The sequence below is a fragment of the Ascochyta rabiei genome, chromosome 5, assembly GCF_004011695.2.
Source record: "Ascochyta rabiei chromosome 5, complete sequence".
NCBI classification, from domain to species: domain Eukaryota; kingdom Fungi; phylum Ascomycota; class Dothideomycetes; order Pleosporales; family Didymellaceae; genus Ascochyta; species Ascochyta rabiei.
In genome coordinates this window covers 1,413,888-1,436,413 of record NC_082409.1, presented here as the reverse complement: position 1 = coordinate 1,436,413, position 22,526 = coordinate 1,413,888, and the positions used below count along the sequence as shown (strand labels likewise).

General features: G+C 52.5%; 9 protein-coding genes across 9 annotated transcripts, besides 13 other annotated features; 3 read left to right on the top strand and 6 right to left on the bottom strand.

Moving 5' to 3' along the window:
• Window positions 1-495: 495 nt before the first annotated feature.
• EKO05_0003636 (uncharacterized protein) lies at window positions 496-2,275 on the bottom strand (the record flags this gene model as incomplete). The annotated part of the gene is made up of 2 exons (XM_038938362.1): window positions 496-1,890; window positions 1,940-2,275. 2 exons carry the CDS (start codon window positions 2,273-2,275, stop codon window positions 496-498), a joined length of 1,731 nt encoding a protein of 576 aa, XP_038800642.1.
• Window positions 2,276-2,849: 574 nt separating this feature from the next.
• On the bottom strand, window positions 2,850-4,658 carry EKO05_0003635 (WD repeat-containing protein slp1; the record flags this gene model as incomplete). Its single annotated transcript, XM_038945315.1, has 1 exon — window positions 2,850-4,658. One exon carries the CDS (start codon window positions 4,656-4,658, stop codon window positions 2,850-2,852), a length of 1,809 nt encoding a protein of 602 aa, XP_038800643.1.
• Window positions 4,045-4,064: a tandem repeat.
• Window positions 4,659-4,820: 162 nt separating the features above from the next.
• Window positions 4,821-4,851: a tandem repeat.
• Window positions 4,852-4,902: 51 nt separating this feature from the next.
• Window positions 4,903-4,942: a tandem repeat.
• Window positions 4,943-5,333: 391 nt separating this feature from the next.
• Window positions 5,334-5,398: a tandem repeat.
• A 113-nt stretch (window positions 5,399-5,511) lies between these two features.
• Window positions 5,512-5,588: a tandem repeat.
• Window positions 5,589-5,650: 62 nt separating this feature from the next.
• Window positions 5,651-5,709: a tandem repeat.
• A 5-nt stretch (window positions 5,710-5,714) lies between these two features.
• Window positions 5,715-7,933, top strand: EKO05_0003634 (uncharacterized protein; the record flags this gene model as incomplete). Its single annotated transcript, XM_038938321.2, has 2 exons — window positions 5,715-6,111; window positions 6,165-7,933. The coding sequence occupies 2 exons, from the start codon at window positions 5,715-5,717 to the stop codon at window positions 7,931-7,933; spliced, it is 2,166 nt and encodes a 721-aa protein (XP_038800644.2).
• Window positions 7,934-8,558: 625 nt separating this feature from the next.
• Window positions 8,559-8,589: a tandem repeat.
• Window positions 8,590-8,622: 33 nt separating this feature from the next.
• EKO05_0003633 (uncharacterized protein) lies at window positions 8,623-8,880 on the bottom strand (the record flags this gene model as incomplete). Its single annotated transcript, XM_038945316.1, has 1 exon — window positions 8,623-8,880. One exon carries the CDS (start codon window positions 8,878-8,880, stop codon window positions 8,623-8,625), a length of 258 nt encoding a protein of 85 aa, XP_038800645.1.
• Window positions 8,824-8,870: a tandem repeat.
• A 68-nt stretch (window positions 8,881-8,948) lies between the features above and the next one.
• Window positions 8,949-8,984: a tandem repeat.
• A 1,007-nt stretch (window positions 8,985-9,991) lies between these two features.
• Window positions 9,992-11,836, top strand: EKO05_0003632 (uncharacterized protein; the record flags this gene model as incomplete). The annotated part of the gene is made up of 1 exon (XM_038945317.1): window positions 9,992-11,836. One exon carries the CDS (start codon window positions 9,992-9,994, stop codon window positions 11,834-11,836), a length of 1,845 nt encoding a protein of 614 aa, XP_038800646.1.
• Window positions 11,837-12,056: 220 nt separating this feature from the next.
• Window positions 12,057-13,544, bottom strand: EKO05_0003631 (Beta-glucosidase; the record flags this gene model as incomplete). Its single annotated transcript, XM_038945318.1, has 1 exon — window positions 12,057-13,544. One exon carries the CDS (start codon window positions 13,542-13,544, stop codon window positions 12,057-12,059), a length of 1,488 nt encoding a protein of 495 aa, XP_038800647.1.
• Window positions 13,545-13,981: 437 nt separating this feature from the next.
• EKO05_0003630 (uncharacterized protein) lies at window positions 13,982-15,034 on the bottom strand (the record flags this gene model as incomplete). Its single annotated transcript, XM_038938281.1, has 4 exons — window positions 13,982-14,133; window positions 14,192-14,609; window positions 14,666-14,784; window positions 14,857-15,034. 4 exons carry the CDS (start codon window positions 15,032-15,034, stop codon window positions 13,982-13,984), a joined length of 867 nt encoding a protein of 288 aa, XP_038800648.1.
• An 88-nt stretch (window positions 15,035-15,122) lies between these two features.
• Window positions 15,123-17,453, bottom strand: EKO05_0003629 (uncharacterized protein; the record flags this gene model as incomplete). Its single annotated transcript, XM_038945319.1, has 1 exon — window positions 15,123-17,453. The coding sequence occupies one exon, from the start codon at window positions 17,451-17,453 to the stop codon at window positions 15,123-15,125; it is 2,331 nt and encodes a 776-aa protein (XP_038800649.1).
• A 533-nt stretch (window positions 17,454-17,986) lies between these two features.
• EKO05_0003628 (uncharacterized protein) lies at window positions 17,987-19,943 on the top strand (the record flags this gene model as incomplete). Its single annotated transcript, XM_059636207.1, has 7 exons — window positions 17,987-18,218; window positions 18,285-18,341; window positions 18,389-19,082; window positions 19,137-19,179; window positions 19,225-19,490; window positions 19,549-19,730; window positions 19,783-19,943. 7 exons carry the CDS (start codon window positions 17,987-17,989, stop codon window positions 19,941-19,943), a joined length of 1,635 nt encoding a protein of 544 aa, XP_059492190.1.
• Window positions 19,944-20,233: 290 nt separating this feature from the next.
• Window positions 20,234-21,691: a mobile genetic element.
• Window positions 20,891-20,922: a tandem repeat.
• Window positions 21,690-22,501: a mobile genetic element.
• Window positions 22,502-22,526: part of a mobile genetic element that runs on past the window's edge.

Sequence of the window (22,526 nt, the reverse complement as noted above, 5' to 3'; positions counted from 1 at the left end):
TTTGGACTGCGTTTCTATCGAAATGGTCGCTTCACCCCCCTGCGGGCGGGCTTGTGGGGGAGATGAGTCGTTCTTGCTTGGCTTGCAGCGGGGGCTTTGTAGCTTGATGAGTAGTAGGGGAAGAGGAAGAAGAAGAGGTCTGGGTAGTTGGAAGAGTAATCTGTGTGGAGTTATAGGAGGTAGTGTTCATGAAAATAGTGGAGTTTAGCTGCGCAGTGGCTGCGTGATGGTATTGTTGGTCGTCAGAGGATGGGTGGAGGAGTGGAAGGAGGGGGTGCGGTGGTGGTAGCAGTCGATGGGGGGTCGAGGAGATGAACACGTTGGGGCAAGAGGAGGAGGAGGAGAGGAAGAGGAGAGGAAAGAGAGAGTGGAAAAAAGGGAATGAAGTAAGCTGTGGATAGATGAGTTCTATACTAATAGAAATTCAAAATTCCCTACCGAGTCGTTCGTCCAACGTCGATGCATGTTGACTGTTACCAAATTCCACCCTCACTCTCATCGTCCATCCCTGACTTTCCTCCCTTTCCCCACACCCACCTCCCCCATCGCACACCGGACAGCCACGCCCCTCGCCCTGGCGTACTCAATCGCATCGCGCCCCACGATCGCTGCACAGTTATCCATCCTGACAGACTTCAATGTTCGCAGACCATCCGTCAGCATCTTGATGCTGGCCCCAGTTACCTTTGATCCGCTGAAATTTATGCTCTGCAGACCCGTTGGGTGAGCGAGCAAGGCTTCGACTTCGTCGTCGTTGATGGGAAGATCGTGCAGGGTGAGGGAGGACAGAGATGGTGTGAGGATGCGGGGAGAGGTGGAGAGGATGTTGTCGGGCGCGCGGAAAAGGCCTCGGGCGTCGTGGCTGAGAGTGCCGGAGATTGACAAGTGCTGTAGTGGTGTGCCGGTCACGGGTTTGGGGGTCTGAGGGACCCCGAGCTCGTCTTTGGGTGCGCAGAAGTCCAGCAGCTTCGAGAAGAAGTCGCGGGTAAAGTTGGAGAAGCCGGCTAGGGTGAGGTGCGTTAGATTAGGCAGCGAGCTGTGTATTGCGCCATCGTGGTTCCACTCAACATCTGTCTGTGATGCAGCAGCTATGTCGAGATGCTCCAAGGTAGAAGGCAAGACGGGCCAAGAGGTAGTAAAGGTCACGCGTTTGATGACCAGCGTCTTCAGAGGAAGAGACTGAAGAGGAAGATGGTCTCTCGATTGAGCCATGTCTGTCAAGATCAAGGTTTGTAGCGCTGGAGTCAGCGTGAGAAGCTGGTTGGTGTCAAGCTGAGACAACGTGGGTCGCATTGGGGTATTGAGGCGCAAGTATTTGAGGTTTGGGAACGGGCCCGTCCAATCTGCCTGATACCTATATGTCTGCAGGGCGCGGTACTCGACGTGCTCGAGCTTGGAGCCATAGCGCAGAATCTGCGTAGCTGTGCTTGTGGTGACATCTGAATGCACAACAAGCCTCTTGAGGCATGGGGCAGCAGATTGCACAATGCCTATGAGCGAGTCGCCTGCGGTTTGCATAGGCAGTGTGAGTATCTCGAGGTCCTCAAGACTTGTACAAACTCGTACTATGTTCTGCACAACATCCATGTGCTGGAATCGATGCAAGGTGAGGCGGACGAGGCGATTTTGCGAGCGGCGGACGGCTTTGTCGACGAAGCTGCGAGGCACGGGTTTTCTCGCGCTCGACATATCCAAATGCAGCCATAGTCGAGGGAGCTTTGCAAGATAGTCTCTCCAGCCTCGACTCACGCACATGCAACTGATCATGTTGTTAAATGCGAGATACTCGAGGACCATCTCGGCAATCTCGACTGGGAGGATACTGAACGGATCGACGGCGTGGGCGGGCGAGAGCTTGCGGGTGACCTTGTCGTGGAGTTGTTGCAGCAGCTGCAGCGTGTTAGCGACGCTCCATGGCATTCTCGTGGGATGGTAGGACCTTGAAGTTCTTATCGTCGACGGGTACATTCTTCATGCCGTATTTGTATATCCCAAGCGCTGTCTCCGGCTTCTCCATCTTCTCCAGCACACTGGCCGTGCGCAGGTAGCCTCTCACATCTTGCTTGTTGAGCTTGATCATGGCACGTCCATCCTTGACCGCGGCATTGTAGTCCCCGAGCTTGTCATGGCACGCGGCACGGTGGTCATGCAGGCCGAGCGTGGGAGACGCGTCAATGGCGCTGTTCAAGGTCTCGAGCGCCTTGTCGAATTGCTTGAGCTTATAGTAGCGGCGCCCGAGCTCTTGAAATTCCTCCGGCGACATCGAGCGGGGCATGGTGGGGGGAGCAGAAGAAGGCGTGGAGGTAGTTGACGTAGTTGACGCGTGACGCGTCTCTTCAGGTTACCAACGCGCACCTCCACAGCTACAACCATTCTACAAGATCGCCATTTCACGCGGTTTGAGGAGCAAAGTCTAAGCTTGAGTGTTTGATTGATAATGCTACGATGACTGATCCCAATAGACTCCAAAATTTGTACAAAAAGCTCCCTCGATGGCTGGGTGGGTATCCTATCGTAACTCATGAGCTTGAAGGTGGCAAGAACGCTCGAAATGTTGATTGGACGCCGTGCAATGCTTCGAGAGCGCCTCGCTGAGCCACTGAACCCAGTTGACTGATCCGAGGGTAGATGTGGAGTTCCAAGACTGGAACGCGTCACATACCCAAACGACATGTGATACTTACCAACTTACCGTTGCGCGCAGAGTCGGATTGACACTGGCTCCGTTGCGCAAACCGGCATGGCTGGTCGCAGCAGAGCATGGTCCGGGGACCACGACTGTGCTCGACATTGATAGCTTCCTCCTCACGCTCCTTCAACACACAACACACCTCCCAACATGATTAGACCTAGCGGATGGTCATCTGCTTGGTAGCGCTGGGCTTGGTCGAGACAGCGCCGGCGGCAGCGACGGAAGGCTGGCCAGGCTTCTTCTCGAAGATCTTCCAGAACTTGAGTGACTCGTCGGCAGCGGCAGTAGCCAGCATCTGGCCGTCAGGGCTGAGGCAGCTGTGCAGAACGCGAGACTCGTGGGCGGGTATCTCCATGTTCTTGACGCCCGTGGGGTAGCTCCAGATGCTGAGGCTGTTGTCAGGGAAACCTCCGCTGCTGACAATCTCCTTGTAGTGGGTGCTCCATCGCAGGCTGGTGACCTGGGAGTCGGTGGCGATATGGTTGACGCGGGCTCCGGTGGTGGTGTTCCAGAAGTAGATTTGACGGTCGTTGGAACCACCGCCAGTGGCGAGGAGGTTGGATTGCCAGGGGCACCAGGAGACAGCCTTGACGGCAGCACGGTGGTTGGTCTTGGTGAACTTGGGAGCGGCGAGGGAACGGGCATCCCAGATGGAGACCAGGTTGTCATTGGCGCCAGTCGCGAGCTGGGCCCCGTCGGCACGCCACTCCAGACCGCAGACCTCACCCGTGTGGGAGACGAGCTCGGCGACCTTGTGCTGGGCGATGCGGACATCGTGGTTGTAGACGAGACCCGAGCGAGCTCCCGTCGAGAGGAGGTGCTTGTTCCAGCCCATGACACCAACACGGGTCTCGTGACCGAACATGCTGCGGAGCTTGGTCTGCTCCTCGACATCCCAGATCTGCACCTCACCTGTGCCGAGTCCCACACCAACGTAGGCGCCGTCGCCGGACCACTTGACAGAGGAGATGTATGTGTCGGCGGAGCACTCGAAGAGCGAAGAGACGGAGCCAGAGTCGGCAGACCAGACGTATACCGAGCGCTCCAGGCCAATAGCGACCTGGTTACCAGAGGACCAGTCGAGCAGGTTGAGGTAGTAGTCGTCGACCAGGCCAGGGGCGTCGAGGACGCGCTCAGGTGCTGAAGGAATGCGGCGGCGGCTCTGGGCGTTGACAGCACTAGCGGGCCTGAGAGGGCGGTTATACTGCGATCGAAGGTCGATGGGCTTGGACGACTCTGGTGCAGCGGGCTTGAAGGCAAGAATGCGCTGGTTCTGGTTGATGCCACAGGCCGAGGCGAGTGTTGACTGGTACGCGGCCGTCTCGGGCGCGGGCTTGGACTTGGGCTGGCTCTCGTCGTCGTCGTCGTCGTCTCCGAGGTTCAGGCTGTGCAGCGCAAGGGTGACATCCTCCTCGGATCCACGACCGCCCAGGTCAAACGCGCTCGCAGCGTTGGCAAGCACTGTGGAGCCCTCGGGCTTGGAGGTGGACTTGGGTCGCGACTCGCGGTCGACCTTGCCTGCGCCAACCGTTGTGATGGCATCGCTGGCGGTCCGGTTGGGGATGAATCGGTCAGCGGAGTTGTATGTGATGCGGGTCTTGGTGGGCCGTGTGCGGATGGAAGGCTCCTTCTTGGCCTTGACGACGACGAGGGTCTTTGTCTTTGTCGAGGCGGTTGTGGTTGCGGTTCCTGTGAGCGACCACTCGGAGACGCCGAGCTCGAGCCTTCTTGGCGAGTTGACGCGGGCGATGTTGGACTTGGGGGAGGGCTTCTGGCTCTTGGAGATGGAACGCTGGAAGCGGGCCATGAGGTTGCCGCCGTGGATGGACTCGTGCGCGTGCGCATCGGGGGTTTGTGTTTTCGGTGTGCGGGGAGAAGGGGTCAAGGGCATCCGTCCGCCAGCGGCACGGGTGGAGAAGACTGCGTTGCGGTTCTTGACCGGAGTCAGGACAGCTGGGCTGGCCATGGCTGCGAGCTTGTCTTGCTGGAGGGAGCACTGTCAGACGGATGCATGCACGTGATAAAGTGGGGCGCGTCTCGTACGGTATGGATTTGGGGGTATGCGGCTGTAGGTTGGTAAGATTCGTATTAGATGCTGCTGGAATCGATGCTGTGAAGTATGGATTATTTGGTTATTTGGCTGGCTGGTTGGTTGGTTGCAAGGTAGTGGTGCGTAGCCTGACTGAGAGCCAAGCAAGCAGAGAGGTAGCGAGGTGGTGAAGGGTGAGGGGTGAGGGGTGAGGGGTGAGGTTTGTGCAGTCTGGTAGAGAGGGCAGGCGTTCGAGCAGGTGGCTGCTTCCTTAAAAAGGGTTTGTTTACGGCAGGCGTTGACGGGGGGACGCTCGGGCAGACCCTGGGCCACGGCAGCCGCAGCGACCAAGCGTGGCTGGCCCGGCGATGATATCACCGACCACCGTGCGCGTGCAGCAGCCCCAGACGGGCGGCCGTGAGTGGCCAGGCCGCCGCTGCAGATGGCGCGACCTGCGCGCTCCTCGGGCAACGCAAAGAGACACTGCGCGAACGAGGCCAGACAGCCAGCAGTGCACCGCCTGTGCTTGTTGGTGTTCCTGCCAGTGCCCGTGCCCGTGCCCGTGGTCGCCGTGGAGGGTTTAGTACTTACTCTTAAGATAGTCTACCTAGTGGAGCGTGGAACGAGGAGCGAGGGGCGAGGAACGAGGGGCGAGGAACGAGGGGCGAGGAACGAGGGACGAAGGCTGAGCGCGCTGCTTCCTTTGACTGGCTGGCCGGCGGTCCGGCAGTGGCTTTCACCGCCTTGAGCCGTCAGCCGCAACCCTGGAGAACGGTAGACGGACGGAACATTCTGCTTCTGCTTCTGCCTCGCTTCTGCTTCGCCTCTGCTTCTGCTTCTACCTCGCTTCTGCTCGCTTCTGCTTCTCACCTGTGGCTGGACACAGGCGCCCTGCTACCTACCCTTGCCCCCAGCGCCCCATATGCGTACCCACTTCCCGTCCACCACGCTCCCACGCTCACGCCCACGCCCACGCCCACGCTCACGCTGTCCATGGCACACCCCGTCGCTCAAAGTCCCACTGTTACCCTTCCCTTGACCACGCCCAACCCCGCTGCCGTCTCCACGCCGTCGCACTCTGTCGCCCTCGCCGCCCCCCCTGGCAGCGCTGCCTCCTCTTCCAACACGTTCCTCATGTCCGCCAGTCCCGTGCGCAGTCGCAAATCCATTGGCGATGGCTACAAGCCGAAGATGATCTCCACCATAGGCGCCAAGCCCGCCTGCCTTGTCAATGCATCCGTTACCTACGTCGGCGACGACCAGATCTACGCTTTCGGCGGATTCGACCAGTTCACCGACGAAGTCTACAACCACGTCCTGCGCCTGAACCTCGTCACCCGCCAGTGGAATCTCGTCGACAACTATGGCGACATCCCTGGCGTGCGCATGGGTGAGTACGCCGCACGCGACACACGCGCCCTTTTCGCTGACAGCCGTGCGCAGGCCACACAGCCTGTCTCTGGCAAGGCAGCAAGCTCCTGGTCTTTGGCGGTGAAAACGAGCATCGCCAGCACCTCGCCGATGTCATCGTCTTCGACCTGAAGACAGCACACTGGACCCAGCCCGAGCTGCACGGCGTCCTCCCGCGCGGACGAGCTCGACACTCTGCCGTCATCTACGACGACAAGCTGTACATCAGCGGTGGCCAGACAGGACACGACAGTGTCCTGGACGACATCTGCTATCTCGACTTGAAGACGTGGACCTGGTCGCGCTCATGGCGATTCGTGCCACGATACGACCACGCCAGCTGGATCTCCAACGGCCGCATCTGGATCTTCGGCGGTATCAACGACGACCTGGAGAAGAACACCGAGATCTGGTGGCTTGATCTGCGAGGCAGCCCCGAGTTCGACAATGCCATGAAGTACGGGACCGGCGACCGCCAAACGGCTTCCTCACGACAGAGGTTTCAAGCACCTGCTTCGGGCCATCTCACGGCGACCGGTAGCACCGGCTACACCGCCAACTCGAGCGTGCAGTCGTACCACGGCATGAGCGCGAATCGATCACCATACGTCGCGTCGGGCTCCATATCATCGCTCAAGTTCCATTCGAGTCCAAATCTGCCGTCGCAGGCGTCAGGCACCCACTTCCACGTCTTCTCGTCCGGCTGTCTCCTCGACTTTGTCACCCCTGCAGAGCTCAACTGCGAAACAAGTCTGTCCAGTTTGGAGCTGGATACCCTCCGATGGCAGAAGATCGCAGACGGCAAGGACCTCTACAGCCCAAACTACCGCTGGCATTACTGCACGACAAACCCCGAAGGTACACACGCTTGGCTGCTGGGCAGCCCCGTCGAAACGACAGCGGACGGCACACACAACAGCGAGTATCTCAGCGACGTCCTTGCCATTGATCTACGCAAGTTTGGCGTTTTGGGCAACGAACTCGCTTCTGATGCACGATCGAAATCAATGCCGTCCTCAGATGCCAACGTATCTTCGCATCTCACCGGCATTGGCGCAGACCTGTCGATGACCTTTGACCAGGCCCCAGAAACGGGTAGCGGCGCCGACTTTACCATTACCGCTGATGCTGACGACGATGAAAACGTCGGTACAGAGTCTGCAACTGAGGGGACTTCCGTTTCCCTGCCAATCCATGTACACAAGTTTATCTTGCACGCTCGATGGCCGCACTTTGCTAGGTTGTGGAGTGCTCAGATGTCCGAGTTTCATTCCAAGAAGATGCACATCCCAGAGCCATACTCGGCCGTTCGCGCCTTCTTGTTTTACCTCTACACCGACAGCATCGCACCGAACCCGCACAACGGTCCTACCTTGAACGATGTTGCCGGCATGCTTGTCATGTCAAATATTTATGACATGCCTCGTCTTCGCCTACTGTGCGTGAACCGCCTTGCCCGAGAGCTGGACATAGAGCATGCAGCCACCATCTGGGAGCGCGCAGCCACTGCAGGCGAAGACTGGCTCAAACAGCGAGCAGCATCCTTTTGTTTGCAGAACTTTGGTCGTGTTGTGCGCACGGCCGGTTTCAAGAGTTTGCCTGCAGCGAGCCTCGTTGAACTCTGCAACGAAGCCACGCCCGAGTCGCGCGTCGTCGGCGGCGAGGATCTCGAGCTGCTGGGCCAGAATCGGTTCGGCGTCATAACCAACCGCAAGAGGAGTCTTGGCAGTGCCGGTGTGCTCACTGCGGGTGAAGAGGAAGGCGACGAAGATGTTGAGGATGATGGGATGGATGTCAACTAGGAATCCATCCTAGGTGGATGTTGAACAGGTCGAGCGAAACGGGACCGACACGGGGGAGGAAAGTTTCACGGACAATCATAGCATTCTGGCGCGGCGCTTGGTCTTTCTGGGAGAGCGAATTTTCTGATCGGTGACACGAACGACGCATTGCGTGGGAGTTTGAATAGTCTGTTCTCTCACTGGACAAACAGTCTTGGCAGGGTTTACATAGTTTTAGCGTTATACTCCATCTGTGAATGACATAGTTTCTACTGTAATGAGAAGGACTATCTTGATCTGTCCGTGATACAGCGTAGGGGACTTGAGTGCAACGTCCTCGAGCGAGGACAGTCGTCCCTTGAAGAGCTTCTCCGCAAAAGACGGGGTATCGATGATCCATCGGCCAACTTGGGAGAAGTAGAACGACCTCGGTGCCTCCAACGCAGACCAACGAAGCATCGAGCATAGTGCAAGCCACCGCGCCGTCCCTGAACGCATTAGAACGAAACCCACGCAGACTCGGAACAACACAGCACGTACCCAATGCCCGCCTTCCCGAAAACACACCTTTACCCCCCTCCGCACCTCAGCGCTTGAGGCGCACGGAGAAAGCAAAGCAACCAAGCAACCAGCAGCCGAAAAGCCGAAAGAAAAATGAAAAAAAATAAAAATAAAAAGGGTCTTCCTTCCTAGTTCAAAGTAAAGAGTGGCTAACTGGTCCCGTACCTCCCTACCGTCAACCCAAGACCAAGTCCCAGCGCCAACCCAAGCACAACCGTGACGACGAGCCCGCCAATCAGCACTTTGCCATGCAAGGAGCGTCTGCGCGCTACCAAGCGCTCCGGATCCTGGTCTTCTTGGGCCGAGAAGTGCGAGTCGGTGGAGTGGTGATGCAGCGTTTCTTTGTCCAGGGTGGGAGGTGCGGTAGGCGTGGTGGCGGTGGTGGTGGGGGTGTTGGAGCGTGCCATTATGTAGCAGGCATTACTGGGGCTTAGAGAGGGAAGAGGGAAGAGGGAAGAGGGATCTGTTGGTAGCTGCGAGCGAGCGAGCGAGCGAACGATCGGGGCGCGCGTCTTGTATAATGCATTCGGCTAGCTCGGCATCTTGCGACGCGGCTCGCTTGCCGTAGACATAGATGTGTGCCTTGGTTCCGTGGTTGGGGGATTTGGGACATTGGGCTTATGTGGATTGTCTGGCTTTCTTCGCTGCTGGAGCCCCAAAGACGAGACGGCATGATTGGGCGGTCTTGGGCTGAAGGGTTGTGAGGGCATGATCTAATGGTGGTGGGACGCGTGCAGAGTGCTGGGCTCGTGGACGCTCAGTGCATGTGGAGCTAGATTGCAAGGTCTCTGTGGAGTGGGGTTGGGGAGCTGGGCTCATGGGAAAGTTGGTTTTGCATCAGTGATTGAGGCTCCCATGTTCTTGATATGTGGCTGTGCGATTGTGAGGCTCAAATTCCAGCCTGTCCAATCTTGCGCGGCGTGCACAGACCGGGCTTCAGCCTCTATCTACCACGAAAGTTTCTTCGGTGAGATGCCGATTTGCTGCTAGGCGAAACGGACCTGCGAATGTCGACTCGACAGCGAGGTGCTAGGATTGCTGGTTTTTTCTTTGCATTCGGCTCTCTGATCTCTGTTCACGTGAGAGTATCTGCCTGAACGCTGTGACTGTGACCCGTTACGTCGATATCTACTCCTCTGTTAACCGCCGAACATAGACAAAGTTCTCCAAACGGGGATCATCGGAGAACAACGCCGGGAATAACAAATGTAGAGATGAGCCCTGACGATCAGTGTGGAATGGAGTGGAGCTACCACGACTAACCAACGTCATGTTGGCTAATGATTTTTCAATGATGCGTGCGCGGGCTTAGAAATCCACCACGCAGACAAAAGATCACGGTGGGCTGCAATGGCAGAGCTTCGGTGATTTACTGAGGACGTTGATACCTGCTAACAAAACAGCTCGTTTCGAAGAGTTACTGTGTAGTGGTAGTCAGTGTCGATCGCAGGGTGTTGAACGTCGCAGATTACGCCGGTTGGCTCCACGGTATCGAATCTAATTAGACACACCTCCAGTATGCAGTCGGTTCTTCAATACCGGAGATTTCGCAAGCAAGTGGAAGAGCAGTACAGTCGGCACGCAGAACATATCGAGAAGTCTGTCACTGGAGAAAGAGTTCGTCAACCGAGCCACCCACCACCATCGAGCGCGTCGCCAAGTTCATCTGCATCACGTTCAAGTCAATCGCTTGATCTGGAGCATGTCGACACCGAGAAGGACGCAGCGTTCCCAGGAACAGCCGCTCCCAATGTTGGCGCATCACAACACACACAAGGAGAAGCCGAAGCTGGTCAGGGAGCTCATCTCACACAACCATCCCAGGATGCTAGCCGTACGTTGAGCCGGATAGCCACTGCACGCTCCATCGGCACCAGACTTGGTGTGGCATTCACGGGCATCGCTGTTCGTGACCGACGCACGAACGAAGGCGGACCAGATGCAGGCAAAGTTTTCGTCGTAAGATTCGAAGGCGACAACGACCCTTCGAAACCCCAGAACTGGAGTCACGCCAAGCGCATCTGCGCGACCGCCATGATAGCGCTGATCGGTTTTGTGGTCGGAGTAGCATCCTCGATTGACTCCCCAGCGACCTCCAGAGCCGCACAGGAGTTCGGTGTCAGCGACGTTGTCGAGATCCTAGCAACCGGCCTCTATCTCATCGGCTTCGGCGTTGGTGCTCTCTTCGCAGGCCCTTTCAGCGAAACCCTTGGACGCAACCCAGTCTACATAATCACATTGACCACGTACATGATCTTCATCATGGCTTCTGGACTTGCAAAGAACATTCAGCAACAGCTAGTCTTCCGCTTCCTGGCTGGGTTCTTTGGCTCCACACCCCTCACTTGCGCTGGTGGATCTATCAGCGATCTCTGGACCCCAATGGAGCGTGTCTTCGCTTTCCCAATGTTCGCTAACGCCGCATTCCTTGGTCCAGTCATGGGGCCGGTGATAGGTGGCTTCATCGCGCAAAGCACGGTGGTGAGCTGGCGGTGGGTGGAGTGGACGACGCTCATCATGTCCGGACTGGTACTCATTCTTGTCGTTATCTTTCAGCCCGAGACATACGCTCCAATCCTTCTCGCATGGAAGGCCCAGCATCTACGCTCCGTCACAGGAGACAAGAGATTCGTCGCCGAGATGGAAATCCGCGGCGAGCCGTTCTTGAAACGCCTTGGGGTCGCCTTGTACAGACCCTTTCTCATCGCCATCGAGCCCATTGTCTTCCTGGTCACTCTGTACCTTACAGTGATTTACATTGTACTCTTCACCTTCCTCGACGGCTATGACTACATCTTCGGCTCCACCCATGGCACCTCGCCCGGCATCACCGGCCTCTGCTTCCTCAACATCGCCATCGGTCTATTCGGCGCAAGCCTCTGGGTGCCGCTCATCTACAAATGGGCAAAACGCGACATGACGCGCATTGAAGAGCAAGGCGGCACAAGACTGCCCCCGGAGTTCAGGCTCTGGTATGCCATGTTCGGCGCGCCCGCTATCCCCATCAGTCTGTTCTGGATGGGCTGGACCAGCTACCCACACATCTCCATCTGGAGCCCCATCGCAGCAGGTGTGCTGTTCGGCTACGGTGTGCTCTGCGTCTTCATCTCCAGCTACCAGTACATCATCGACTCGTACGAGATGTATGCCGCGAGTGCGCTGACGTCGGTCACGCTGGTGCGTTATGTTACCGCGGGTGGTATGACGGTGGTAGGGATACCGTTCTATAAGAATATGGGCGTGCATTGGACACTTACGATTCTTGGCGGGATTAGCGCTGTGCTTGTCCCGGTTCCGTATCTCTTCTATATTTATGGGAAGAGGATCAGGGGAATGAGCAGGTACGCTGTTGTGCATGAGTGAGTTGAGGACTAAGTATACTGTTGTAGATACCCATTGTGTAAGACGGTTCTTCATCAAGCTGGTTATGTTATCTTTAAAGATAATTTATGTTTCAATGAGGAGAAAGACAGAGACACAGACTCAATCCAAGTGCTGTAGCCTGCAATCGACGAGCGTCATGCAACTCCAAGTTGGAGAACATCGACTACATCTACAGCTTTCCACTCCAACCCCCTCGACTCTACTCCCCCGCAATCAAGTGTCCAAAGTAATCCCTCAGAAAGTACGCCGACCGCTTCGGATACCGCGTCTTCTCCGGACTCTCAAAATCCACCCACGTAGCGCCGAAACGATCCTCGTACCCAGCCGCCCACTCCCAATTATCCGTAAACGTCCATCCGAAATAGCTGCGGATATCAACACCATCTTGCACCGCACGCGCCAGCTCACGCAGATAGCTGTGGAAGAAATCAACGCGGAAAGTGTCGTTCAGCACTTCCTTCGAGGGCGGAGCGTCCACGTGCTCGCCCTTTGCCGTTGTGCCGTTCTCGGTCATGTAGATGGGGACGTGATAGCGGTTCCAGATCCAGCGGAGCAGTTTCCCGAATCCCTCAGGTGCGGTGCGGAGCCAGTACGTGTCTGATTCTGGGCCCCTGCTCTTTCCCTCGCTGTTGGTGTCGAGCTTCTCCACGTTGCCTAGGTGGTCGTTGATGTCTGCTGCGTCGGCGCGGTGCTTGACGAAGAAGGTCGTGTATGTGTTCATGCCGTAGAAATCGCTGCTGCCTTGCACTAGATCTTTTTCCTCGGCCGTGAAGCTGGGCAGGCGCGAGCCCAACTGGGCTCGCATGCTCGCGGGGTAATCGCCAGAGCCGTATATCGGGTCTGCGAACCACGCTATCTCGAACTCTCTTGCGCGCTGTGCGGCTTCAACGTCCTTGGGATCGTTTACGTCCCAGGGCTCCGAGTAGTTGCCGTGAAGCGTGATGCCTACGACGCCTTTCTGCTGCGGCTTGAACTCTTCACGGTAGATTCTAGCTGCGCGAGCATGCGTTACGATCTCTGTATGTGCGACGATGAACGTCTCGGTCGACGAGTCCCCTTCGTCGTTGCGATCGCGGAAGGAGGAGCGCGAGGGTGCGTGCACACCTGCTGCATAGCCGGCGAGCGTATACACTCCGGGCTCGTTGTAAGTGATCCAGTGTTTCACTCTGTCGCCGAAGCGGGAGAAGCAGAGGCGAGCATAGCGGAGAAAGTCGGGTGTGTACTTTGACTGGTTGAGCATGCCACCGTAGCGGTCTTCAAGGGCTTGTGGCGTGTCCCAGTGGAACAACGTGACGAAGGGAGTGATGCCGTTAGCTATCAACTCATCAATGAGGTTATTGTAGTATTGTACGCCCTGCTCGTTGATAGGATCATCGGCGCCTCCCAGGGGGATAATACGTGACCAGGCGAGTGAGAAGCGGTATGCGGTGACACCATAGCTTTTCATCAGCGCGACGTCTTCCTTGTACAGATCGTATGCTCGCGTTGCATCTTCGTTTGTGCTTCCGTCTTTTACTTTGCCAGGTGTATGGCAGAATTTGTCCCATATTGATTCGCCTTTGCCGTTTTTGTCCCATGCTCCTTCGACTTGTGCGGCGGCGGTTGCGAACCCCCAGTGGAAGTCTTTGCGAAGGGCATTTTCGAGTGCCGAGTCTGGTGACGTGTCGAAGGTGTGCGTCCAAGTCATGGTTCGATCTCCAGCAGTCGACGTTCTTGATCTTCAATTTGATAGCTGATATGATGAGGGTAACAGTCTCCTGTGTTTTGAGCAATCGTGGAGACTGCAACATACAACGACAAACGTAGACGTTGTCAAGAGAATAAAGCTCAAACTGCAGGCCCTGTTCGGAGCATCCGGAAAAAGGTATTATCCCCTCCCAGTGTTAAAACAGATCAACATACAAAGTTCACATAAAGCATATTGAGTCTCTATGTGGTAAGCTCTCGCGGCACGTATATGCGGGTGAGTGTTGCGCCATTGGCGGAAATGGAGAGCCTTGTGTCCGGGGCTATCGTGACCGAATCCTGCATGAGGACGCACGATCAGCGTTGCGTTGACCAAATAAAACCAGATCTTCTATTGACCTATTGCATGTACTCCGTGTGATTCACGTAGTGTTGTGTCTACCAGGGCGCGTTGTTCTCGAACCACTCCGGGAAGAAAGGCTCCAACGCTACCGGTATATTGGACGGGCGAAGCTCAGGATGCGCTTCCACGATGGTCTTTTTGAACTCGTGGTACAAAATCTTGTATCCATCTCCGCTTAGATGTAGGCCTTGATGATTGAACGGTCAGTGCTGTGTATACATCATGTACTGGTACAGAAGACTCACCGTCGTGTAACAGTCGTGCCAGAACCTCGTTTCTCTCCGCGCGCTTATCGCCGGGCATCAGAATATCGACCCCGCGTTCGGTTCGACATGGGGCGTTCCACCCCACGGTTGCTTCCTCCATGCATGCGCCCCACAGATCCACAACGGCCACACCCATCTCGTCACCAACTCTCCTGACTTCCTCGGCATATTCTCGTGCTGTCACGGCCGTCCGCGCCGACCTTCCAGGTTCGTCCCACCTATCGAAACCCCATTCGTCAATTGGGGGAGGCGTGATCAACAGTATTTTGACGTTGTCGTGAACCTGGATCTTGGGGTGTTTGACAAGGCGTCGCAGATTCTCCTTGAACACGTGAAGAGGCACATGTTGGCCTGTTGTGTCTGGCAGGGAGATGTCGTTGGCTCCAAAGAAGATACTCTACTATCCGTTAGCAACATCTCGAATCGTTCTCGTAGCTAGGAATGATAGCTTACAACGAGGCGGACGCGACCTTGATCAGGATTAGGAAAGATTTTAGGTAGTATGCTCAATGCGTTGACAGTATTGTAGCCACTGAAGCCACGCTTTACAAAATCAATGCGTCTTGAATAATCTGAAAGGTTAGCCCAGACAATTCCTCTTAGCGTTTTGAGCCTTATTCGACGTCGTGACTTGGTACTCATACCGTGTTGAAGCGCTTGACAACAGCTGAAGCCAAGCATGGGATCTCCATCACTTTGCGTGATCGAGTCTCCAAAGAGGATGAATTGATCATGAACAAAGGGAGGCGGTTCTGGGAGGTTGTTTTCATTTAAGGTAGGATCTTTGTTCTTTTGCAGAGCATCTTGCGAGTTTGCTGGCATGTTGATCTGTGCTCGAGTACGCTCGTTGTATTGAGACAGCTTGTGTCAAGTCTTCAATTTTGAAATGATGTCAGAGGTCTAACCTCGTTTAGACATGGTGTCTAATGGTATGATTACCCTCAACTGCAGGAATCTCAACTTCAACACCCTTGTCTGTGGCATCGGAGCCTGCCCGATGGAAAACGAGTACAACGTTGTTGCCGAACAGTGATCTGACGTGGACAGGGTCCTGGATTTGCCCATCGTCCCATTCGAAGTCAAGCTCGAACCCACCCCGGCATCTGACACCTCGTAGCTTGCCTTTCTTCCACTCGGCGGGGCAGGATGGAAGCAAACGTATGAGTCTAGTCGAATGATTCCCACTCTCAAGCTGTATTTCTTCATGCGACTGAACAAGACACTCTGTGATACCTGCGGCACCACCAAAGTTCCCATCAATTTGGAAGGGTGGATGATTATCAAACAGATTCGGCAAAGTACTGTCTTTCAGAAGCGCTTCGATGTGTTTTTGGCACTCTGTTGGTTGTCGTAAGCGAGCCCAGAAATTAACGAGCCAGGCTCTCGACCAGCCGGTGTGACCGCCTCCATGCTCGAGACGCCGCATCAATGTCGTTTTGGCAGCTTGTACAAGTGCAGGATCAGACGATGTGGTTATTGTGTTGCCTGGATGAAGCGCGTAAAGATGAGAAACATGCCGGTGGCCCAGCTCAGTCTCCTCGTAGTCGTTCAACCCCCATTCTTGAATGGTACCAGTCTTCGAACTGATCATAACAGGCGGCAGCTTTGACAAAGCAGTTTTTACAGAAAGGTCACGGTCTTGCGAATTGTATAGCTTTCCAAGCACAGACGTCGTGAGCAGAAACTGCGTGAAGACTTGTCGGACAATCTCCACATCCATCGTAGAGCCTTCGCAGAACACACCCTTCTCTCCACTTTCCTTGTGCAAGAATGTGTTTTCGGGTGATAAAGAAGGGCTTGTGACAAGATACTGACCGGTCGAGTTTTCGATCAGAAAGTCCAGTAGGAAATCAACGCAGCCTTCCAGCACAGGTGCCAGCCGGACAAGCAAGGTGTTGTCCCCAACAAAGCTGTAGTGCTCCCAGATGTGAGTACAAAGCCATGCTCCACCTAAAGGCCAAAGGGTTGATGGCATCCAGCGATCCTGCGTTTCAGTATCGGCGAAGATATCCGTGCAGTGGTGGGCACACCACCCGCGACATCCCCACACTTCTGATGCTGTCCGCTTGCCATTGATGGCCATGCGCTCTAAGAGCTCGAACAGCGGAAGCTCGCATTCTGAGAGGTTAGATGTATGTGCAGCCCAGTAGTTCATCTGCAGGTTGATATTGATGGTGAACTTTGACCCCCATGGCGGTTGAAATGTAGGGTTCCATATACCTTGGAGATTCGCTGGCAAAGCCTTGAAATATGAGCGACTGCACGACAGGAGAAGATACCGTGCGTAGGCATGGTATAAAGCAACCAGTCCAGGATCTTGGTTGTTTTGAAGACGCTCATTTGTTGTGAGACGCGTGTCGTTTGGGAAAAGTTGAATGCTCATGCGATCAAACAGACTTTGCCAGTCAACAACATGCCGTTTCCAAAGCGTCTCTGCTCCAGTACAAAGGGCGGTGTCGAGTTCTGACATTGCCACCTGCTGAACATCGCTGTGACGGTACTGAGTGTGAGCGGCAAAAACAACCAAGGCCTCTTTGGCTGTAACTTCTAACTCGCGGCCAACAATTCGAATGGCTCCTGCGCCATGGACTTGTGCCGCTGCCACAAGGCAAAGACTATTACTACCTTTACCACCGGGCGTTGCATGTAGTACAACACGCTGGTCAACGATCTCAATTGAATCCAAAAACTCGTTTACCTCCCACTCAACATTGCTCATACGAGTCAAGCTGATTGTAAATTGGATCTCTTCGTCGGCTACTACGCGAATCGCGATGACGTTGTCTGCGTGCGATACTATGGCCTCGCGACGCACTCGAGTTCCATTGACGGCATACTGCACCACGGCCTCGGCTTGCTTCAGGTTGAGACTCCTTTCGTAGTCCTGCACGGCGTCTGTGGCAAGCTGAGGGCACGACCGCTTCGCGGCGTACGCGAAGTTGATTGTACAAGTGCCTAACGGCTCGTAGTGCCTTGCACTTTTTGGAGTAGCAAGGAAGTACTTCCCAACCAGAGCTTCGGCATCGCAGTGTCTTCCAGCGCGTATGAGTTTCCTCAACTCCTCTAGGTGCTCTTTTGCGCCAACAGGAGTGCGGTTCATCGGACCTCCATACCAAACGCTCTCTTCGTTTAGTTGTAATGTTTCCTTGTGTACGCCTCCGTAGACCATGGCACCGAGGCGGCCGTTACCAAGCGGGAGTGCATCATTCCAGTCAGATGCGGGGGAGTTGTAGCGTAGCATGGGGCCTTCAACGGGGATTGGTTCGTAAGCGATGTGCCACCGGTTAATCTCGCGGGTGTGCTGGGTTGGTCGGATCCTTCACCGTGCTCTGGACTTCGCAGTGCCAGCATTTATGCACTTCTTTGTTGTAAGCCGCGTGCCCTGAAGAGTGGTTGGACGGAATAACTATCGATCAACAAACGCAAGGCGGACACTTGTGACCACGAACATATGCGTCTTACTCCTCGTGCTAACCTCGAGCTGGAGTCTAGTTCCCTGCAAATTGTGGACTAAACGCCCAATAAGCATGTTTCCCCACGGGGTTACAGATCCGCAACGTGAACATGAGGTGACAAGCTTTGGTAACGCCGATCTAGACGGGACCATGCTCTCCGCCTTTTTTGTATCTTACAGGGGCCGGCATATCGAAGGATTTCTGCGCATAAAGCTGTTCATATCTGACTGCGATCTCTCGCGGTGGCCAAATTGCGAAAACACAACCCTTGTGCATAGTTTCAAATAACATCGCCGCCGCAGACATCCATACTGCCACGATGGCTCCGCAGGAGAACGTCAGGTCATTTCACCACGATGTGACTGACGAGAAAGCCGGCGCCCTCCAGACCGAGGAGATTGTTGTCCAGCGCATTACCGATGAGGATCTCGTTCGTATCTCCAAGGAGGCGATGCCTAAGTTTTGGACGAAGACAGGTTTCAGGATCTGCTTGATTATCTTCCTTCAAGGTTGCAATCAGGCAGGTTACGGTGTTGACTGGGCCGTCATCAGTAAGGGAACCTGTCGTGGAGCCTTGCGATTGTTGTCGAACCATACTGACCATGATGCGAAAATAGGTGGTATCAACGCATATCCGGCCTGGCACAAGTTTTTCAACATCGAAATCGACGGTGGTAAGTTGTTTGGTAACGGACTAGGTGAAGTGCGCTGACAACAGAAGTCAAATTTGCACACATCACGGCCTTGATGCGAATCGGCACTGTTGTCGGCGCTCCGTTCCTCGCACTCAACGATAAAATCGGCCGTCGCGGAGTCAACTTCCTCGGTAATGCTCTGGTTATATGTGCTGCACTCATGCAGGCTTTGGCTCCAAATCTGTCCTGTTTCATGGCTGGCCGATTTTTTCTTGGATTTGGATCGGCGTTGATGTCCTCACCACAATACATCGCAGAGGTCGCCCCCGTACATCTTCGTGGCCGAATCGTGGGTCTGTTTGGTGCCTGTTTCCAGATTGGCAGCGTAGCGATGAACGCCGGCATGATTGGAACTACTAACATGGCGGAGAGCGAGACTAACAACTGGTCCTGGCGTCTTCCATTGCTGTTGCAGACATTCTTTCCGCTTGTTGTGTGTTCACTCATCTACTTCATCACACCAGAATCGCCTCGATACTTGATGCTCCGTGGTAAGCGCGAAGAGGCGAGGAAGGTCATCGCGAAGTACCAGACTACATCGGGTTCTGTTGATGAGCCAATTGTCGACATTGTTACCGCACAAATCGAAGAGTCATTGGAAACTTCTCGCACAGGGTTCAAGCAGTCTTGGAATTTCGCCGTCTTTGTCACCAAGACCGTCCGTTACAGATTGCTGGTTCTTGTTCTGTACTCGATGTTCCAATCATGGAACGGCGGAGGGTAAGAACTTGTTGTGTGATCTTCCTAAAGACTGTTAGCTAACCAACCCGATAGAATTGTATCATACTATCTTACGCCTGCGCTCAAGACCGTTGGAGTATGCGGATTCTCCGTCTAGTCTCGACGTTGCTTACGTTCCTAGGTCACTAAACCCATAACGCAACTCGGCGTCAACCTCGGTCTCACCGCAACCTACTTCGTTTTCACTGCAATTGGTGGTTGGTTCGTTGACCTTTTCAAGCGTCGGACATTGATCTTCGCCGGTTTGGTGGGGATCATATGCATGCAGACAGCCGCTACTATCACTTCCTGGCAGTACAACTTGAAACCTACCAGTGCAACGTCGGCCCTCACGATAATGTGGATGTTCTGTTTCCAGATCATAAGTGCACTATTCATCGCGACCATGTAAGTTCTCAACGACATTTGGACGAACCCGGAGCGACTGCTGATCAATGTTGTTTAGGCATAACCTCTATCCGGTCGAGATCTTGTCCTTGACTCTTCGTGCCAAGGGTATGGGTTTGTACGGTGTGATCCAAGGTGCATGTGGAGCCGTCGAAGCTTATGGTATCTCCATTGGTATCTCAAAGGTAGGATACAAGATTTGGTGCGTGTACATCGTGTACAATAGCCTCCAGCTAGTCGGTAAGTTTTCTCGGTGCGGAACCAAGCCATCAACTAAGCTTATGCATAACAGCATCGTACTTTGTCTTCCCAGAGACCAGCAAGTTGAGCTTGGAAGAAATCGACGCAGTGTTCGAGACGCCAGGTGTAGCGCCAGTGAAGATGTCGTTAGGCATCCAAAAGGCGAAGAAGGAGAAGGCAATGCTGGACAGAGAAGCTGGTATCATTAGCTGAGCACTTTAAGAGACAGAGTCTTGCATAAGGTAGATGTAATTGAGGTAGTAGAGTGGAACGAAATGCGCGCAAAACGTGCGAGTGGGGCAACTCCACTACCTAGCGTGTTTCGAGATCTTTCTTTCGCCAACGCAAGCCGTTGTTGTCATTCAACGACAACCTACTATCGCAGTTTGGAACTTTGAGTCTGTGTGCTGGCTTCAAGAATAGAAGTACTCGCTTCAGTTGGTAAACGTTGTCGTCGTCGTCGTGACGTAGGCGCCAAATCGGTGCTGCTTACAAAAAATCACTACCGTGTCCGTGCGCGTGATGCCCGGATTCGCGTAACGCCCTACTAACCGCCTCAACGCTTATACAGAGATAAGGTTATACAGCTACCTATAATAGCTATTATTATAAGATTTTATAGTAGAGTAGTAAAGTAATACTTATAATTAATTTAGCCTATCTATATTTACTTAGAAGTGTAATGTTATAGCTGCTGCAGGTAGTAATAGTTAAGGCAGCTAGAGGCAGTAATAGGGGACTACGTCTACTAACATTATCCCTAAGAATATGTTTTTAATGCTTTTTTAGCTTAGTTGCTTATAAAGCTTTCTTTTTACTCTTTTAAAGCAATTATATAGCTTTTACAGTATTAAGCTCTTATTATTAATACTACTTTTTAGCCTTCTATTTAGCCTTCTAATTTGCTGTATTAGCCTTCTTCTTCTTATACCTCTCCTTAGCTACCTCTCTTACTATATACTTCTCCTTCTTCTCCTTCTCCTTAACTAGCTTCTTAGCAGCTGCTAGCTGCTACTTCCTTATTGGTCGCTTTTCTAAGTACTTCCTCCTTCTCTTCTTACTTTCTTATTCTTTTACAGAAGCGTGCTTCTTTAATCTTTCTTAGTAACTAGAAAACATCACTACTATAGTACTTCTTTTACTACTATAAATCTAAGGCTTTATTCTTCTTCTTATACTTCTTCTACTTCTTAAGGGTCTTTTTAAGGCTATCTATCTTATATTAAAAGAGTAAGGCCTTAGCTAAGATATAGTAGATTAATTATCTTATCTTTTTAGCGTTACAACTACTCTTATCTCTAGTAACCCTCTATAACAACATCTCTATTTTAAGCTAGTCTTTATTACTATAAATAGAAGATAACATAGTATCTAAATCTAAGCTCTCTAAGCTCTCTAGTAGTGTTTTAGTAAAGTAATTAAGAATAATGTTAGGATTAAGTAGATAGATACCTGTTACGTTAAAGGACTTAAGTATTAGCTTTTTAGTAAAGCTAGAGATCTATACCTAATAGAAGAGCTAAAAGAAGTCTACTCTCTTAATATTTGTGTAGTTTTAAGACTTATAGATCTCTATTATAACAGCTTTTAAGTATACTGTTAATAGAGGCTTAAACAGCACTATATTAAGCAGCTAGAGTATCTAGGTTAAGTAAGGAGGTAACATAGCTAGGAGTATCTTATTATTATTATAGTAGTTAATAAAGTCTATTGTTACGTAGGATCTATAGCTATCTAGTATTAATAACCTCTACTTCCTCTAAGCTTTCTCCTTAGTATAGCAATTAAACACCTACTCTAGCTACGTAAGCCTAATCTTATTATTTAACTATCCTAAGGAAGATAAGGTAACTATTACTAAGTGTACCTCTAGCTTAATTTTAGCTACCTAGTCTAATTTAATGTTACTCTTCTTAGACGTGTAGATAAGCCTAGGTAGTAACACTAATCTATTAGCATACTGTTAGATTGGATGGTAATAGTAATAAGTTAATAATGATGTATTGATGATCGGTTCTTGTTCTATGTGAGGGTGATTTTCGTCTTATCTAGGTTCTGGTAGGGGCCCCTGCACAGTTTCTTAGCAGGTATATCACCTAACCTATTTCTCTAATACCTTTTATTTAACACACCCCCTCAGCTTAGAATCCTATTGCAAGCTGCGTAAACTAGTTAATTAACTCTTTAACGTAAGGTCCTCTAGTTGCTCTTACATCTTCTTAAGCAGGATATCCCTTAATGTACCCTTCTAGCCCTTAACAAGTCCTAACTAATTAAGAAAGCTAGCCTATTTGCTGATTAGTAACAACTTTGTAAATCTATCTGCAATTATATTGTTAGATAGGATGTATTCTACTTTAATTATTTTGTAGTTAACTTCTTATTATAACTAGTAGTTATGTATATTAACGTGCTAAAGTTTAGTTTATATCTTAGCAATGTCTGTAGTAACTAGACGTATTATCTATATATTGTTACATTTAATTATAATTATAGGATTGCTTAGGGTTACCTAAAGCTCTTTTAATAGTTAAGAGGTAAATATTGCTTCCTTAGCTACTTAAGACAGTGCTAGGAGCTTAGCCTTAGTAGTTAACGTTGTAACAGTATCTTGTTTATTTGCTCTCTAGGCAATAAGTCCTCTAAATAGCTTAATAGCGTATCCTTAGGAACTCTTCTAGTCTACAGTGTTGTTAGCAAATAATACGTCGCTTGCAACTTTAAGTCCTTTGCCCTGTCTAAAGTTAAGTAACAGATTTCTTATCTTCTGTAACGTGTTTCACTAGTAAGCGGCCA